The 18,901-nt window shown below is 44.2% G+C and overlaps 1 protein-coding gene across 1 annotated transcript; it reads left to right on the forward strand.

Annotated features, from left to right (window-relative positions):
* Nucleotides 1-8,146: 8,146 nt before the first annotated feature.
* LOC308164430 (small ribosomal subunit protein uS9-like) lies at nt 8,147-13,380 on the forward strand (the record flags this gene model as incomplete). The annotated part of the gene is made up of 5 exons (XM_080538531.1): nt 8,147-8,158; nt 10,519-10,620; nt 12,615-12,711; nt 12,851-12,898; nt 13,202-13,380. The coding sequence occupies 5 exons, from the start codon at nt 8,147-8,149 to the stop codon at nt 13,345-13,347; spliced, it is 405 nt and encodes a 134-aa protein (XP_080394657.1). The 3' UTR covers nt 13,348-13,380.
* Nucleotides 13,381-18,901: the final 5,521 nt, after the last annotated feature.

The raw sequence follows: 18,901 nt of genomic DNA on the forward strand, positions 1-18,901 counted from the left end.
AGGAGCAAGTTCAAGTTGGAAAAGAAAGTTATCTATTAATGTTGCCGGCCAATAGTGTCTTCTATGGATGCAATGCAGTTAGCGACGTCGATTATTATTCACGAGAGAGAAGTAAATAACATCAACTAAAGACATTTAGTTTATATTTTGGCAGTGTTTTTTAAGTCACTGTTCTCACACTTGAGCTAGTAGCCTAGCCTAGCATTTCAATTGACTTCAGCTAGCGAGCTAACTAGCTACTATGACGCATCTGTTTTATCAACGTTGTACGACAGTTACAGCTTGTAGAATACTTACTAAGCTGTCTATTAATACACAGGTTGTTCATTTAGATTTGTCTACGTTCAGACAAATGAGATCATCGTTATTAATATTATTATTTACCTTAGAAAGAGAGGTTAGCTACAGAAGAATGAAGTCTGGAAATGGAGTCTGGAAATGGAGTCTTCAATCAGCAACGCGCGTGCAGGTGTCAATCAGGCATCACGTGCAGGCAGGGGCGCCGCTAGGGGGGGTGGGTAAATTAGGACGATTCTAAAGGCCCATCACTGACAGGGGCCCAAGAGAATCATATTTTTAAATATATTATATTTATAATAATATTATTATTATTATCATAAGGAAGTTAACGTAGCCGACTTCAAATTATAATTCTATGTATTAAAAAAAGTCACAAAAGAAACAAACTGGAGTTTTGTTTCTCTATGTTTGACAAAATTAAGCCTTATTATTTACCCCTCTATTTATTCATTGCATGGTTCAGTCCACCGTTAATCAGCAGCGCACGTGCAGGTGTCAATCAGACATCACGTGCAGGTGTCAATCAGACAGCACGTGGTGCCACGCAGCAGACTGACGTCATTATCACATTGATTTCAGTCATGACTGAACATAAACTCCTCAAAAAAAGTTTGGAAACGTTATTTCAGTCGATTCTTCCTCCCCTTTAATAATACCAACTGGTATTGTATTTTATATCGTTGGAAAGCCTGATTAGTCACCTTTACAACGAGGTACAACTTGTCTTGTAAGGATCATGCATTCGTGGAATGAGCAACACAGATACACGTGTGGGTAGCGGCCCAGAAAGAATGTGTCCAAATCCCCTGCAATATGTGGCATAGTTGTGGTATGCAAATTCATAGCGTTTTTGGTCAGGGACTTTTTGAGCTTTTTGACCAAAGCCAGGAAAAGAATAATAAGAAGTAAACCACCAATAACAATACTACTACGTAGTAGGAATAATAATAATAATAATAATAATAATAATAATAATATAATTTGTATAATGATACTAACTGGATTTGATTCCCCAATCAATTGTAATGTAAAAATAAATTACTTGAGATTTTGTTTCAGAAGCTGAGTTTGGGGCCATAATGATAATCAATTACTTTCTTTAGAGGGACATGGAGGTCAATAACTAGTAATTAAAGTGTGTGTGGGAAGATGTGTGTCTTTCCTGGTCTGAAAACAGAGAAGAACTTACATCAGCAACAAACGTCTGAGTCTGCACATTCCCATGAGGGGCACTGTGACTCCCAAGACATTTACAATACAGTTTTTTACGGTCGCTAAGTCGCAGTGTTCAATACTGAAGTCACAGAGTCACAACTCTTCATACAGTCAGCCAAGCAGAAGTCCATGTGGACCAAACTGCGACTCTTTCTCTGTGATTTGTGCATTGCTTTCATACAAAATGCATTCAATGACCACGGTCTCCAAAATCCATAACACTTCTTTCATTCAAACTCCCCCACCTGCAAAACACTATGTATTTGCAACACATTTTTCCAATGTTAACATACTGTGTTCAAAACTCTGAAACTCTTCAAAACACAGTCATAAAACCTCTCCCTATATGTTTAATACAAACACAACACAAACCTACACCAAAAAAATTGTTGAAGAACAAGATTTATGATAGTCTAATGAGCTTAGTACAAGCAGGGGTGCAAACTGGTGATGGCCCAAAAAGGTGATACATTTTTTTTTTGTCTGAAAACGAAGAAAATTAAGGAGTCAGGAAATCCTGATGCCTCTGCATTTCAGCCAGAGCATATTGCTTTGCATATAGGAGATATTTAATACATAACCCTGATTATATATCTACCAGAGAGAACAGGTGATTATTAGATACACAATGTCCTGTAAATTTGATCAGAGAACCATATCTCACTGCAGTACCCAGAACCAAGGAGTCTTCATTAGCAAGGGCACCAACTTTTTAAATAACAATGTACAGGAGTTCTATAAAATCAACAAATCCTTGTACTACACACTCCTTGAGTTCAATTGATTATGAATATACTGATCAGAGATTACGGTACAATAAACGTTTTCCTATGCATTTTAATCACTTCAAACCACAAATTTAACTATTACGATAAAAATAATAATATTAATCATACATTTAATAGAACATACATTTAAGAATAGAAACTGTATTCAAACAACCACCTACCATGTGTGAAGGATCAGGGCGCCTAAAGAGGCTTTGGTTGTGATTACAGTAAATGAATATTGTTGCAGTTAACCAGTGTTGTATTTATGGGTTTATGTACTTCCTCATTTTTCTTAGTTTCACTTTCTTATTTAGTCAAAAAAGATACACAACACATAGTAGCAGGGTGAGTAGGGGGGGGGCAACACATAGTAGCAGGGTGAGTAGGGGGGGGGCAACACATAGTAGCAGGGTGAGTAGGGGGGGCAACACATAGTAGCAGGGTGAGTAGGGGGGGGGGGCAACACATAGTAGCAGGGTGAGTAGGGGGGGGGCAACACATAGTAGCAGGGTGAGTAGGGGGGGGCAACACATAGTAGCAGGGTGAGTAGGGGGGGGCAACACATAGTAGCAGGGTGAGTAGGGGGGGGGCAACACATAGTAGCAGGGTGAGTAGGGGGGGGCAACACATAGTAGCAGGGTGAGTAGGGGGGGGCAACACATAGTAGCAGGGTGAGTAGGGGGGGGGCAACACATAGTAGCAGGGTGAGTAGGGGGGGGCAACACATAGTAGCAGGGTGAGTAGGGGGGGGGGCAACACATAGTAGCAGGGTGAGTAGGGGGGGGGGCAACACATAGTAGCAGGGTGAGTAGGGGGGGGGCAACACAGTGTTTCCTCTACATGCATTTATTGGTGGCGGTACGCCACGAATGAATTTCCTCCGCCACGAATTGATTCAGTCCACACACAAAAAAAAAAAAAAAAAGTTCTCAAAAAAATAAATAATAAAATCTGGACATTTTAGCTGATTAAAATATATCTGATCCTAGATCAGCGCTATAATGGATGTTGACTAAAAGTGCACCTAAATCCACGCCCATCTCTCTCTAACCGCTGATCCAAAATCAGATTAATGACATTCAGTTGACGACGTGACACAAGGGCTCCTGATTGGTCTAAATGTGAACTGTGGTATTATTGTTATTGTGTACAGGCCACCGTAGTGACATCAGGGGGGTATTCCATCAACATCGCTAAAGGGAAAATCCAGGTTTAGTCTGATAAATCTCGCGAGAGTTCTTAAAAATATCCAGGCATATTCTGATAGGTCTCGCGAGAGTTATCAAAAATAAGCCAGGATTTTCCTTTAGCGACGTTGATGGAATACCCCCCAGGTCAGGTGGGCAGGTTACGACGAGACAACAAGAGACCGGTATTGTAGAGCTTACAGAGCGAGTTAAAATAAAGACACTTACATTGAAATACAGAAGGACTCACGTGTATGTTTAATAGAATAACACGACATGGTGTCAGAAGTCCTGTAAGTGAGTGTTAAGAGTTAGATCGGCCGACAGTGTCATTTGAGCTCGTGACGGTGAGAAGGGAGAAGAAAAGATGGATGCTAATGCTAACGCGGGAGCAGCTGCAGTCCAGAGAACGGCGCCAGTTTCAAGTGCTACGTTAGCAGACATTAGCAAGTCAAAAAACGATTCTTATGTGCCGTCACTTTAGCAACGACACAGTATTGTCAAGGGGAAAAGAAGGGGAGACGATTTTTTTATTGACAACGGAATTACATGCTGGAAAAACATGCAGCTAAAATTCAGGCAACATTTGGACAATAAGAGACACACGGGAGAAGTACGGGAAAACAGGGCTCATGTGGGTCTCATCAAAGGTAAGAGTTTGTTTTCTTTAACTCAGCTGATACTCAGCTGTTTACCGAATGCTCCATCTGACTGTGATTTTACTTCTGTAATGTGGTGGGTTGACATAATTCACGCACGGAACTATAGGTTGAGACTATTGTTCCGTCCGTAGTACCCAAGTTGTTTAGACTGTTCTATTTACTGCTTGAGTATGTTGTTGACAATCGTTCATGTCCTTCATTAAACGTTTAGCTTTGTCATTTGATACGCCGCCTACGACTACCATCTCTCTGCACTACAGTAAACAGTTAATCAGTAACGTTAGCCGCTTTTGTGCTCATGTAGGCCTACTTCGTATTATATTATAGCTGATGATCTTTGTGTGTGTGTATGTGACTGTCAGTCACAAGTTTATATTCTATATATTCATTTATTTTATTTTTTTGGCCATCCTCTAGTTTTGGCTGTGATTAGAAAAAAAGTTAAAAAAAAGTAAAAAAATAAAATGATCGCGGTCACGGCCATCCGCCACCATTGTAAAAATTCCTGGAGGAAACACTGCAACACATAGTAGCAGGGTGAGTAGGGGGGGGGCAACACATAGTAGCAGGGTGAGTAGGGGGGGGCAACACATAGTAGCAGGGTGAGTAGGGGGGGGGCAACACATAGTAGCAGGGTGAGTAGGGGGGGGGCAACACATAGTAGCAGGGTGAGTAGGGGGGGGGGCAACACATAGTAGCAGGGTGAGTAGGGGGGGGGGCAACACATAGTAGCAGGGTGAGTAGGGGGGGGGCAACACATAGTAGCAGGGTGAGTAGGGGGGGCAACACATAGTAGCAGGGTGAGTAGGGGGGGGGCAACACATAGTAGCAGGGTGAGTAGGGGGGGGCAACACATAGTAGCAGGGTGAGTAGGGGGGGGCAACACATAGTAGCAGGGTGAGTAGGGGGGGGGCAACACATAGTAGCAGGGTGAGTAGGGGGGGGGCAACACATAGTAGCAGGGTGAGTAGGGGGGGGGCAACACATAGTAGCAGGGTGAGTAGGGGGGGGCAACACATAGTAGCAGGGTGAGTAGGGGGGGGCAACACATAGTAGCAGGGTGAGTAGGGGGGGGGCAACACATAGTAGCAGGGTGAGTAGGGGGGGGCAACACATAGTAGCAGGGTGAGTAGGGGGGGGCAACACATAGTAGCAGGGTGAGTAGGGGGGGGGCAACACATAGTAGCAGGGTGAGTAAGGGGGGGCAACACATAGTAGCAGGGTGAGTAGGGGGGGGCAACACATAGTAGCAGGGTGAGTAGGGGGGGGGCAACACATAGTAGCAGGGTGAGTAGGGGGGGGCAACACATAGTAGCAGGGTGAGTAGGGGGGGGGCAACACATAGTAGCAGGGTGAGTAGGGGGGGCAACACATAGTAGCAGGGTGAGTAGGGGGGGGGCAACACATAGTAGCAGGGTGAGTAGGGGGGGGGGCAACACATAGTAGCAGGGTGAGTAGGGGGGGGGGCAACACATAGTAGCAGGGTGAGTAGGGGGGGGGCAACACATAGTAGCAGGGTGAGTAGGGGGGGGGCAACACATAGTAGCAGGGTGAGTAGGGGGGGGCAACACATAGTAGCAGGGTGAGTAGGGGGGGGCAACACATAGTAGCAGGGTGAGTAGGGGGGGGGCAACACATAGTAGCAGGGTGAGTAGGGGGGGGGGCAACACATAGTAGCAGGGTGAGTAGGGGGGGGCAACCCATAGTAGCAGGGTGAGTAGGGGGGGGGGGCAACACATAGTAGCAGGGTGAGTAGGGGGGGGGGCAACACATAGTAGCAGGGTGAGTAGGGGGGGGGGCAACACATAGTAGCAGGGTGAGTAGGGGGGGGGCAACACATAGTAGCAGGGTGAGTAGGGGGGGCAACACATAGTAGCAGGGTGAGTAGGGGGGGGCAACACATAGTAGCAGGGTGAGTAGGGGGGGGCAACACATAGTAGCAGGGTGAGTAGGGGGGGGGCAACACATAGTAGCAGGGTGAGTAGGGGGGGGGCAACACATAGTAGCAGGGTGAGTAGGGGGGGGCAACACATAGTAGCAGGGTGAGTAGGGGGGGGGCAACACATAGTAGCAGGGTGAGTAGGGGGGGGGCAACACATAGTAGCAGGGTGAGTAGGGGGGGGCAACACATAGTAGCAGGGTGAGTAGGGGGGGGGCAACACATAGTAGCAGGGTGAGTAGGGGGGGGCAACACATAGTAGCAGGGTGAGTAGGGGGGGGGCAACACATAGTAGCAGGGTGAGTAGGGGGGGGGCAACACATAGTAGCAGGGTGAGTAGGGGGGGGGCAACACATAGTAGCAGGGTGAGTAGGGGGGGGCAACACATAGTAGCAGGGTGAGTAGGGGGGGGGCAACACATAGTAGCAGGGTGAGTAGGGGGGGGGCAACACATAGTAGCAGGGTGAGTAGGGGGGGGCAACACATAGTAGCAGGGTGAGTAGGGGGGGGGGCAACACATAGTAGCAGGGTGAGTAGGGGGGGGCAACACATAGTAGCAGGGTGAGTAGGGGGGGCAACACATAGTAGCAGGGTGAGTAGGGGGGGGGGGCAACACATAGTAGCAGGGTGAGTAGGGGGGGGGCAACACATAGTAGCAGGGTGAGTAGGGGGGGGCAACACATAGTAGCAGGGTGAGTAGGGGGGGGCAACACATAGTAGCAGGGTGAGTAGGGGGGGGGCAACACAGGTCTCTACAGTGCGACCATTTCACTCGCAATTGCGACTAAAAATACATCTGTGCGACTAGAGAAATAAATTCACGAGCACACTGTGCGATTACAGATTATTTTTTTATTTTTTTTATATATATTTTTTTTAATTCTAAAAATAAATCTGCGCGAACCGGGAAAATAATTCACGAGTGAAAGATTTCAGCTTTCTCACTCTCTGCATGCGTACTGACAACAACAACATTCATTCATCTCTGTCCCACTTATATCCCGTCATATCACCCGCTAAGCAGCCTGGGTGATTGAGTCAACACACGCCGTGAATTCTGAATACTTTGCTCGCTAACGAGCGGTCACTACACTACAATATATATATATTTTTTAAACTACAAGTCCCACATTCCACAAGCCACAATCCGATTCCGCCAACCACAGTACAGCTCTCTGTGATAACGTGTGGTGTGAACTTTCCCTGAGAAGAACACGGCTGCGCTATCGAAAGTTTGACTCAAAATGAAGAAAATGAAGCCCATTCATTTGTATTTTGCGAGTCAAAGAAACAAAGAAAAAGTGGAATCCGGTGAGGGCCCAAGTAATTCGCAAGCTGGTTCAACTAACGAGAGAGATGAGCCTGGAGGGGCCTTCTGTCGATGACTTCGATCCCACTCCTGCCGTCGGCCGCTGGCTGACCTCTAAGCGTGCCAGACGGCCAACATACAAAAGCATATGGACAACTGATATCCTCTGCGTCTAGTAGGGCTGTAGGCATGGGCCAATGTGTGATTTCGGTGCAAAAATGGCAAAATCACTAATAAAAATGTGTTATTATAAAATGTTTCACTGTGCTCCTAAATGTCTTTGTGTGCCCCTAAAATGTTTCATTTAGGAGCACATGTGCTCCTAGTGAAAAAGGTTAGCGTAGAGCCCTGGGTAGAAGCTGTTCTTCAGTCTGTTTGTCCTTGCGGCCATGGTCCTGAACCGCCTTTTCGAGGGCAGCCGGGTAAAGTGTTCGTACCCAGGGTGGGTTGGGTCCCTGGAGATCTTGGAGGCCTTCCTGAGACAGCGTGTGTTGTACAGCTCTTCCAGAGAGGGGAGGGGGGCGCCGGTGATCTTCTGGGCTGTTCTCACGACTCTCTGTAGAGCATTTCTCTCCGCGGTTGTGCAGCTGGAGAACCAGTTGCAGATGCCGTAGGTGAGGATGCTCTCCACTGCGCCGCGGTAGAAGGTCACCAGTATCTCCTGCTTGCTGTGTTCCTTCCTGAGGACTCTCAGGATGTATAGCCGCTGTTGTGCCTTCTTGATGGTGGCTTTTGTGTTGTCCTTCCAGGACAGGTCATCCTGCATGTTACTGCAGGTGACTGTTCATATTCTTTACTGTCATTATATTATTATTATTATTATTATTATATTATTATAAATGTTTTGGTATTTCTGTAATTAGCATTATGGTATAAGGATATAGTTGAAGTGTATTTATTATGACATGTATTTATGAAAGGAATGCTTTATGGCACAATATAACAAAAGAGAGATTAAAAGATTAAAGATTAACTTTATTGCCCCAAGAGGTACAGCAAAACCTGCAATATACACACACAACACATAATACACACACACCACACGCACACACACACACACACACACACACACACACACACACACACACACACACACACACGCAGACACCATGCATGCACGTGTGTACACACACACACACACACACACACACACACACACACACACACCAGACAATCAGATATTGAATATCTGTATATATAAGGCAAGAATTAATGAAACATAATTTACAGTGAGGTTTTGAGGAAGCATGTTAAAGCTTGGCCACTAGAATATATACTGAGGAACAAGATGAGATAATTGGCATTCACAGAACACATCTGTGAAAGACACAGAAGACACACAAGCATCGTAGGCTGGTTATTATAGGACTGAGATCAGTAATTACACACAAATCGTCTGTTGAATGAATGAATGAATGAATGAATGAAAGCTTTATTTCGAACATGTGAAAAAAGAAATAGTTATAACAACAAAAAACAAAACAAAAACAAGAAAAAACAAAACAAAAACAAAACAAAACAAAACAAAAAACACTATTTACTTCACATGTCCGAAAAGGAGTAGGAAGAAGCATAAGCTTATTTAATCCTACCCCTTCTCCAATACTCAGAGATTAATAATTAATAATCTGCAGTTTCAATATTAATATAATATTTTTTAAATTAAATCAAATGTATTTACGTATTTACATATTTACCAACAATAGAAAACAGATAATGTAAATAAACAAATAATCTGTGAAAACAACTGGTGACTATCAAAGCCCTGTTCAAGTTTAACACTCTAGCAGGTATATAGGGTCTTACTTAACCTCCGTTGCGAAAGGGCCCCCGCCGCCACCTTGCGGGGGGGCCTCGGGATTTTGCGGTACGCCACTGGTCACGTGGCTTGATGGCATGTGTCTTATGTGTTTACAATGTATTTGATTATGTTAACTAACATAATGAATGAATGTCTACATGTATTATAAACCGCCGTGCTGTTTAAGTTGATGAGTACATGTTGAGGCCTAGTGATGGAGGCTAGCTGCGTGTGATCAGAAGCCTGGTAGACACTTTAACTGGCTGTCAAACTGTCTAGAATGAAGGATAATGGTTCTAGAATGAAGGATAATGGTTCTAGAATTAGTGTTGTTCCGATACCATTTTTTTATCCCGATACCGATACCGATACCTGACCGTGCAGTACTTGCCGATACCGAGTACCGATCCGATACCACGGCGTTTGAAAAAACAAAACAAAAAAACATGTTTTTTGAGCCGCATACTCACCTCGATGTAAAATTATTGCTAACACTTAGTCTGGCACTGCTCAAAACCTTTGTAAAACAGGAAAAAATACCAACAGAGAGTGAATACTATAGAACTTTTTTTATTGTCTACCTGGTATGGTGACAAGAAAATCAACCCCTTATAAAACCTGAAATGTGGCTCTCACAGATGCCAATCAGTGCAATATCCATTTAAGATATAAAACAGTCGTAGTAGTAGTGCAACAGCAAGTGAACATTTACAAACAAAATAACTTTAGTACTTTAAAAAAAAAAAAAAATTAAAAAAAAATCGGATTTTTTTGTTTGTTAGTACTCGCCGATAACGATACCAGCATTTTTGTGCGTATCGGTGGCCATGCCGATACTAGTATCGGTATCGGAACAACCGTATCTAGAATGAAGGATAATGGTTCTAGAATGAAGGATAATGGTTCTAGAATGAAGGATAATGGTTCTAGAATGAAGGACTAACTGGCTGTCAAACTGTCTGGATTGCTTCACCTAGTCGTGTCATGGGATGTAAATAACTGCTTTAGGTTACTAATGTATAGTTAGTTCGTGTGTTAGCTAGTAGCTGGGTGGTTTTGCTGAACGCACCGTATGGTGATCACGACTTAGAACACCATCGTTGTCCCTCTGGCATCTGTGTTGATTGAAACGTGCTGCCAGCTTCATACAGGGGTGCAAACTTGTCACCTTTTAGCCGTTTTTACCTCAAAATATATGTCAACAATATTTATAAATGTTCTTTGTTTTCCAGGCAAAGAAAAAGTTTGTCACCTTTTTGGGCCATCACCAGTTTGCATCCCTGTTTATAGAGGTTTCACATCCGAATATCAATGTTCCTTTGTGTGTCTATACAGAAAACCGCCACAGCTGTTGCCCACTGCAAGAGGGGTAATGGTCTGATCAAGGTGAACGGCAGACCCCTCGAGATGATCGAGCCAGCCACCCTCCAGTACAAGGTGAGTCCAGAGGAACCGCTGTGCAGGTCTGCAGTGTGATGGCATCCAATACATGTAGAAATGACCAGAGTGCTGCTCTCTGTGCCTTCGCTTCCCCACCCAAACTAGGCATCTTAATTTTAATAATAATTTTGCCATTTAGCAGACGCTTTTAATCCAAAGTGATTTACAATTAGGAATTACAGGGACATTCCTCCTGGAGTAACGGAGGGCTAAGTGCCTTACTCAAGGGCTAAACACTAGTAGTGGTGTGGTTTCAGGCGTCCAACTCACTATCCACTAGACCACCACTACCGCATCTTAAACCTAAACCAAACCAATAGCTTTTTCCTCTATGAATGGTTACAAGACTCCCTGTGTCCTCTCTATCCTCCACTCGTATTCCTACTGAAACTGCATTGGAGACGGTGGTCCAGGTTCCTCCTCTTACATATTCTCTACCAATGCTTTCTGAGGACAGTGTGAGTGGGGGATGTGAGGAGTCGTGTTCCTAACAGTTGAGAAAGGTCGACTGATCGTTCTCCCAATTGAAATAGCCACCCCTCCTAAATTTAGCCACCCCTCCTAAATTTTGTTGTTTGGTACCTGTACTGTAGCAATGACAATAAAGTCCATTCATTCATTCATTCAAATAGATTCTCCATCGTCTGACTCAGTCCCTTCCAAATATCCTGTAATGTAAAGTTTGAAATAATCTACATAATTTTTTGGGGCATTTAGCAGATGCCTTATTCCAAAGCGACTTACAATCAATACATTTGAATACTAAGCAAGTGAATCATCAGTCCACCATTCGTGGCAGGAAGAGTAATCCAGCTCAGGCCCGGGGCCACTGATAGAAGGAAAAACCTTCTATCACCTTCTTCTAAAACCTAGTTGTTGTTGTTGTTTTTTTTTATACTGGAGGAACAGAGAAACAGTACAAGGGGGCAATAGAAGTTCTTAGGGACACAGTAGAGGGGAAAGCGGGTGTCTTTAGGAGACGTAGTGCTGACGTAATGAATGAATGAAATGAATGGACTTTATTGTCATTGCTACAGTACAGGTACCAAACAACGAAATTTAGGAGGGGTGGCTCCCCTGGTGTTAGGAAAGAAAAAAAAAAAAAAAAAAACTTTAAAAAAAAAAATCACAAGAAGGGAAGGAGCTGGTTTACATAAATAAAGGCTATGTACACTATCCACTGTACTATACTGTACAGATAGACGACTAGGGTTGTCATATTGCACAATAGTATTATTTCACATTTATTTAAAGTGTCACAGTTTGCAGGCTTGAAATGTACATGTTTGTGCCTCAGCACTACACCTGATTTTTTCAGTCCAGCAGCTGCCATCAATCCGTCCAGACTGTCCAGGGCCCAGAACCTAGGTCTTTGCTGTGTTCAGGGCCTTGACGGCCCTGTGGTAGAAGCAGTTCTTCAGTCTGTTTGTCCTTGCGGCCAGGGTCCTGAACCGCCTTTTCGAGGGCAGCCTGGTAAAGTGTTCGTACCCAGGGTGGGTCGGGTCCCTGGAGATCTTGGAGGCCTTCCTGAGACAGCGTGTGTTGTACAGCTCTTCCAGAGAGGGGAGGGGGGCGCCGGTGATCTTCTGTGCTGTTCTCACGACTCTCTGTAGCGCATTTCTCTCCGCTGTTGTGCAGCTGGAGAACCAGTTGCAGATGCCGTAGGTGAGGATGCTCTCCACTGCGCCGCGGTAGAAGGTCACCAGTATCTCCTGCTTGCTGTGTTCCTTCCTGAGGACTCTCAGGGTGTATAGCCGCTGTTGTGCCCTCTTGATGGTGGCTTTTGAGTTGTCCTTCCAGGTCAGGTCATCCCGCATGTGCATCCCCAGGAATCGGCGGGTTGAGACTCTCTCCACGCTCTCTCCGTCGATGAGCAGGGGCTGGATCTCAGACTTTTTCCTCCTGAAGTCTACGATGATTTCCTTGGTCTTGGTTATACTGGTTGTGTGTTTGTTAACCAGTGTGTTAACCAGTGTGTCTGTCTCCCCTAGCTGCTGGAGCCTGTGCTGCTGCTGGGCAAGGAGCGTTTCGCTGGGGTGGACATCAGAGTCAGGGTGAAGGGCGGTGGACACGTAGCGCAGATCTACGGTGAGCAGATCCTCTCATTCCCTGGCTGGCCGTGTTCTGACTGTCCACTCAGGATGTCAGGTGGTTACTTTAATGTTACTTTCATAGGTTATTTTGGTGTTCTGCCTAATCTTGCCCTGTTCTCATCTCCTCCCTGCAGCTATCCGTCAGTCCATCTCCAAAGCCCTGGTCGCATACTACCAGAAGTGTAAGCATCGTCATTTGACTCTGTTACTAGATTCACTTTAGCATTACAGATTCAGAATGTGTTTGGGGTACCTTGCAATGTTTAATTGTGGTGGTTGTTGATTTAGAATTTTTGCAATTGCTATTAATAATGTTCCATGAGCCATGCGCCACTGATTCTCGGTGGGGGGTGGGAGGGTGGTTTATGATGTATGGATTTCTCGTCAATAGATGACATTGTTCAGTAGTAGTAGTTGTTCAGTAGTAGTAGTTAGTAGTAGTAGTTGTTCAGTAGTAGTAGTTAATCTGACTCTTGTTCCTCCAGACGTGGACGAGGCCTCCAAGAAGGAGATCAAGGACATCCTGATCCAGTACGACAGGACCCTGTTGGTGGCTGACCCCCGTCGGTGCGAGTCCAAGAAGTTCGGTGGACCTGGAGCCCGTGCCCGCTACCAGAAGTCTTACCGTTAATCTCTCTGTACATTTTCATACAATAAAGTCGAGGGAAAAAAGAAAAGATCCTGTCTTGTTTTTCTTGAACAATGAAGTACTTGAATGCTTTATTCCATAGTTCTGAATCTCATTTGTTTCCTGTTTGACGTACTTGTGGAATTTGATTTGGTAATCATTATTTAGATCCTGTTAATTGAATCAAAGCCATTCACCATGTCCTAAGATTGGTTATTACATGTCAGATTCATATTCGCATGCTGCTTCTTGTTAGTACTCATGTCTGTTTTAAATTGGTATGGATTTAACATTTCTGAACTGATCTACAGCACCACATGAAAACCATTGGCAGACTGAACGGGCTTGTTAAGTTGTCAACACCACCTTGCTTCTTCTCACCTAGTCTGGTGTCTCATATGTGGATGTTATAAACCACATAACATCACTGTAGCTTGATGTGCTTTTGTGAAACTTCTGTCATTCCTCTTTTCTTTGGGCCTATGTTGTAAGTAGAATAGTGTATATGTTACGGTACATGTGGGAAAACTAGGGTTAGGGTTAGGTGCTACGTCGACTTGGTACATGCTGGCATGTCTAACCCTAATCCTATCCCTAACCTTAACCGTAGCACCCTAGCACCTAACCCTAGTTTTCCCACATGTACCGTAACATATACACGCATTAGAGACTAGAATCAGACATGGGCCTTTCTTGTTTGTTAGAAACTCCATTCTTCATGTCCTCTCCTGTCCTCCACTTGCTTCTGTCTCAAAAAGTATTGTAGGAGAATATCAAAGGGGAGGAACCTAGATGTTCTCCACTGAGTTCTGAGTAGGAAGCGAGTGGAGGACGTGAGGAATCGACCAGAATTAATCTCAACTAAGAAAGTATGAAGGCTAGGTTTCTATGACGACCTTTGGTGTGTATAATGTTACGGTACATGTGGGAAAACTAGGGTTAGGGTTAGGTGCTAGCTTGACTTGGTACATGCTGACATGTCTAACCCTAACCTTAACCCTACCCCTAATCCTAACCCTAACCGTAGCACCCTAGCACCTAACCCTAGTTTTCACACATGTACCGTATTCCAACATGTACCGTAACATATAGATCAATTTCAGTGATAGTACTTCCTATACTTTTTATCTTTCTGGGAGATGGCCCCTTTTTGTATTACGACGATATTTAGCATATACAGTATATCTCAAAAGTGAGTACACCCTTTAGATTTTTGCAAATATTCTGTCATATCCTTTCAGCGGATAACACTATCTTAATGAAACTTTGATTTAACTTAAAGTAGTCAGTGTGCTGCTTGAATAACAGTATAGATTTATTGTCCATTGAAAATTACTCAGTGTCTAAACAGCTGGCAACAAAAGTGAGTACACCCCATAGTGAACATGTCTAAATTGTGCCCAAAGTGTCAATATTTTGTGTGACCACCATTGTTATCTAGCACTGCTTTAACCCTCCTGGGCATGGAATTCACCAGAGCTGCACAGGTTGCTTCTGGAATCTTCTTCCACTCCTCCATGACGACATCATGGAGCCCACGGATGTTTGACACCTTGCACTCCTCCACCTTCCTCTTGAGGATGCCCCACATGTGCTCAATTGGGTTTAGGTCTGGAGACATACTTGGCCAGTCCATCACCTTAACCTTCAGCTTCTTCAGCAAGGCCGTTGTCATCTTGGAGGTGTGTTTAGGGTCATTATCATGTTGGAAAACTGCCCTAAAAAACCGGCCCAGTTTCCGAAGAGAGGGGATCATGCTCTGCTGCAGGATGTCACAGTATATATTGGAATTCATGTGTCCCTCAATGAAATTCTGCTCCCCAGTGCCGGCAGCACTCATGCAGCCCCAGACCATGATGCTGCCACCACCATGCTTGACTGTAGGCAAACCACATTTGTCTTGGTACTCCTCACCAGGGTGCCGCCACACACGCCGGACACCATCTGACCCAAACAGGTTTATTTTGGTCTCATCAGACCACAGGACATGGTTCCAGTAACTCATGTTCTTGGATTCATTGTCTTCAGCAAACTGTTTGCGGGCTTTCTTATGCATCGGTTTCAGAAGAGGCTTCTGTCTGGGGCGACGGCCATACAAACCGATTTGATGCAGTGTGCGGCATATGGTCTGGGCACTGACAGGCTGACATCCCACTTCTGCAACCTCTGCAGCAATGCTAGAAGCACTCGCACGTCTATTTTTGGAAACCAACCTCTGGATATGACGCTGAGCACGTGGACTCAACTTCTTTGGTCGACCCTGGCGAGGCCTGTTCCGAGTGGAACCTGTCCTGGAAAACCGCTGTATGATCTTAGCCACTGTGCTGCAACTCATTTTCAGGGTGTTGGCAATCTAACGAGTCACATGACACCAGGGCGGGAAAACAACATCATTGGGCACAATTAGGACATGTTCACTATGGGGTGTACTCACTTTTGTTGCCAGCTGTTTAGACATTAACAGCTGTGTACTGAGTAATTTTCAAAGGACAATACATCTATACTGTTATTCAAGCAGCACACTGACTAATTTAAGTTATATCAAAGTTTCAGTAGGATAATGTTATCCCCTGAAAGGATATAACAGAATATTTGCAAAAATCTAAAGGGTGTACTCACTTTTGAGATATACTGTATGTACTGCATCGACTGGAAAAAATCATGGTAAAATAAATAAAGGCTTCATATTTTGGTCACAGAATGTCACAGAAACATTTGCTTTAATTTCATTCCTCTGAGCAAAGACTGCACACTAGTCAAGATGCAGACAGCAATTTCTGGGCTTCAACTGCTCCCTTTTCACCAGCAGGTGGCGCTATGACACAGATGATCAACAGTGACATTATAAATGTGACCAGTGATTGACAGTTTTGATCCAACTAGATCAGACAATATTATTCCACAAGACCTCCAATAGAATTCATGGGACACAGATCCCCACAACAATCAGTTTGTGTAGGCTACTGTAGTATAAAGATGATTTGGGCCCATTATATTAATGATCCAGACTTGAGTTATACCTACCCCGTTTATTTATAGTGTCAGGTTCATTTGTATTATTTTAACACATTTGATCCTTTTTCTCTGCATCAAATGTGTCACAAAGGGAGAAGAACAGAACCAGTCGATCATTTCCTGTGTCGAGGTAGAGGCAGGATCTTATTGTAGGTGTTTACATCCAGTACACCTCCCCACACACACCTTAACAGGCACATGCACAAATAAAGGTACTTAATAATGCTGTTGAGAAGTCATGTTAGATTGCTGCAGGTTGTAAATTGCTAGCTTTTCAAATTGCTTCAAAAGAGTGCAAAATAACAGCATCCGCAACACTCACACTGTGCAAAAAAACATAGTTTATTGCAAGCTTTCGGTCATAGACCTTCAGGGATGAAGCAGACAAGTGAATGCAGAGGTATAAAGGGTTCAAACAGCATCACGTGATGTGAACCCTTCATTCCTCTGCCTTACCTTGGCTGCTTTATGCCTGAAGAAGGTCTATGACCGAAAGCTCACAATAAACTACGTTTTTTTGCACAGTGTTTGAGTGTGCGGATGCTGTCATTTTGCACTCTATTGATACTTCAGTTCCAGCACCTCAACAAAGTCTGATCACGGATGAGCGGTAGTATTTTCACTATTCAAATTGTAGCTTCAAAAATATCAAATATCAAATGTATGCATTTTATCCATGTTTTTTAATGTATCTTCTCTTTACTGAGAATATGATCACATCACCCCCATCCTCAAATCACTTCACTGGCTCCCCGTCTCCCTCAGAATTGAATTCAAGGTCTCCCTCCTCACCCACCAGTGCATCCATGGAACTGCCCCCCCCCTACCTCAAGGAACTCCTCCATACCCCTCAGACCTCCTCACGCACCCTCCGTTCTACTGCCACCAACCTCCTCAAGACCCCCAGGACCAAGCTCTGCACGATGGGAGATCGGGCCTTCTGCTCGGCTGCTCCCAGGCTGTGGAATGCTCTCCCTGACCACCTAAGAGCACCACAGTCTGTGGATGCTTTTAAACGTGGCCTTAAAACCCACCTTTTTAATAGAGCCTTTTTTTAGCCTTTTAATTGAATGTTTTTTGCTTTATCTTACTGTGTTGTAGCACTCTGAGATTTTATATGTAAAGTGCTTTTATAAATAAAATGTATTATTATTATTATTATTATTATTATTATTATTATTACTGGAATACACCGTTTTTGTACGACCTACCTCCTTGATTGTACTAAATCACTTTTTACTGCTTTTCTATTCTCCTTACAAATAATTGGCCACAATGACAGGCTCCAGCGTGTTCTTTGAGTGCACACTAGTACTGAGAGCAGCAGAGCTAAGCTTTGTAACAGCTCTCACAAAGAGAGCTGGACCCAGTGGTGTTCAGCACATTGTGAAGTGTCCTTTCCTTTCCCTCCTTCAGCTGTGAATCAGGTGTCTGGAGGCCTTGCTGTTCACAGAGAGGCACATTTTCCACAAAGTCAATTCAGCATCCCAGGGCCTCTTACAACAACAACAACAACTACAAAAGGAAAACGTTTAACATCCTTACCTGAAGGAGCCCAGAGCCCTCCTGTGTTGCATCTCTGCCATTGTTCAGCCTGGCAGCATCCGTCATCTACCAGCATGATGGCCTAACCCTAACCTGTGTTCTAACCCTAACCCTGTGTTCTAACCCTAACCCTGTGTTCTAACCCTAACCCTGTGTTCTAACCCTGTGTTCTAACCCTAACCCTGTGTTCTAACCCTGTGTTCTAACCCTGTGTTCTAACCCTAACCCTGTGTTCTAACCCTAACACTGTGTTCTAACCCTGAACACGTGATGGCTGTGTTCTAACACTAAAGACATGACGGCTGTGTTCTAACACTGTTCTAACACTAAACACATGATGGCTGTGTTCTTACATTAAACACATGATGGCTGTGTTCTAACACTAAACACATGATGGCTGTGTTCTAACACTAAACACATGATGGCTGTGTTCTAACACTAAACACATGATGGCTGTGTTCTAACACTGTTCTAACACTAAACACATGATGGCTGTGTTCTAACACTAAACACATGATGGCTGTGTTCTAACACTAAACACATGATGGCTGTGTTCTAACACTAAACACATGATGGCTGTGTTCTAACACTAAACACATGATGGCTGTGTTCTAACACTAAACACATGATGGCTGTGTTCTAACACTGAACACATGACAGCTGTGTTCTAACACTGAACACATGACGGCTGTGTTCTAACACTGTTCTAACACTGAACACATGACAGCTGTGTTCTAACACTGAACACATGACGGCTGTGTTCTAACACTGTTCTAACCCTGAACACGTGATGGCTGTGTTCTAACACTGAACACATGACGGCTGTGTTCTAACACTGAACACATGACGGCTGTGTTCTAACACTGTTCTAACACTGAACACATGATGGCTGTGTTCTAACACTGTTCTAACCCTGAACACATGATGGCTGTGTTCTAACACTGTTCTAACACTAAACACATGATGGCTGTGTTCTAACACTAAACACATGATGGCT

The sequence above is a fragment of the Nansenia antarctica genome (genome assembly GCF_963989245.1).
Source record: "Nansenia antarctica genome assembly, chromosome: 8".
Classification (NCBI taxonomy): Eukaryota; Metazoa; Chordata; class Actinopteri; order Argentiniformes; family Microstomatidae; genus Nansenia; species Nansenia antarctica.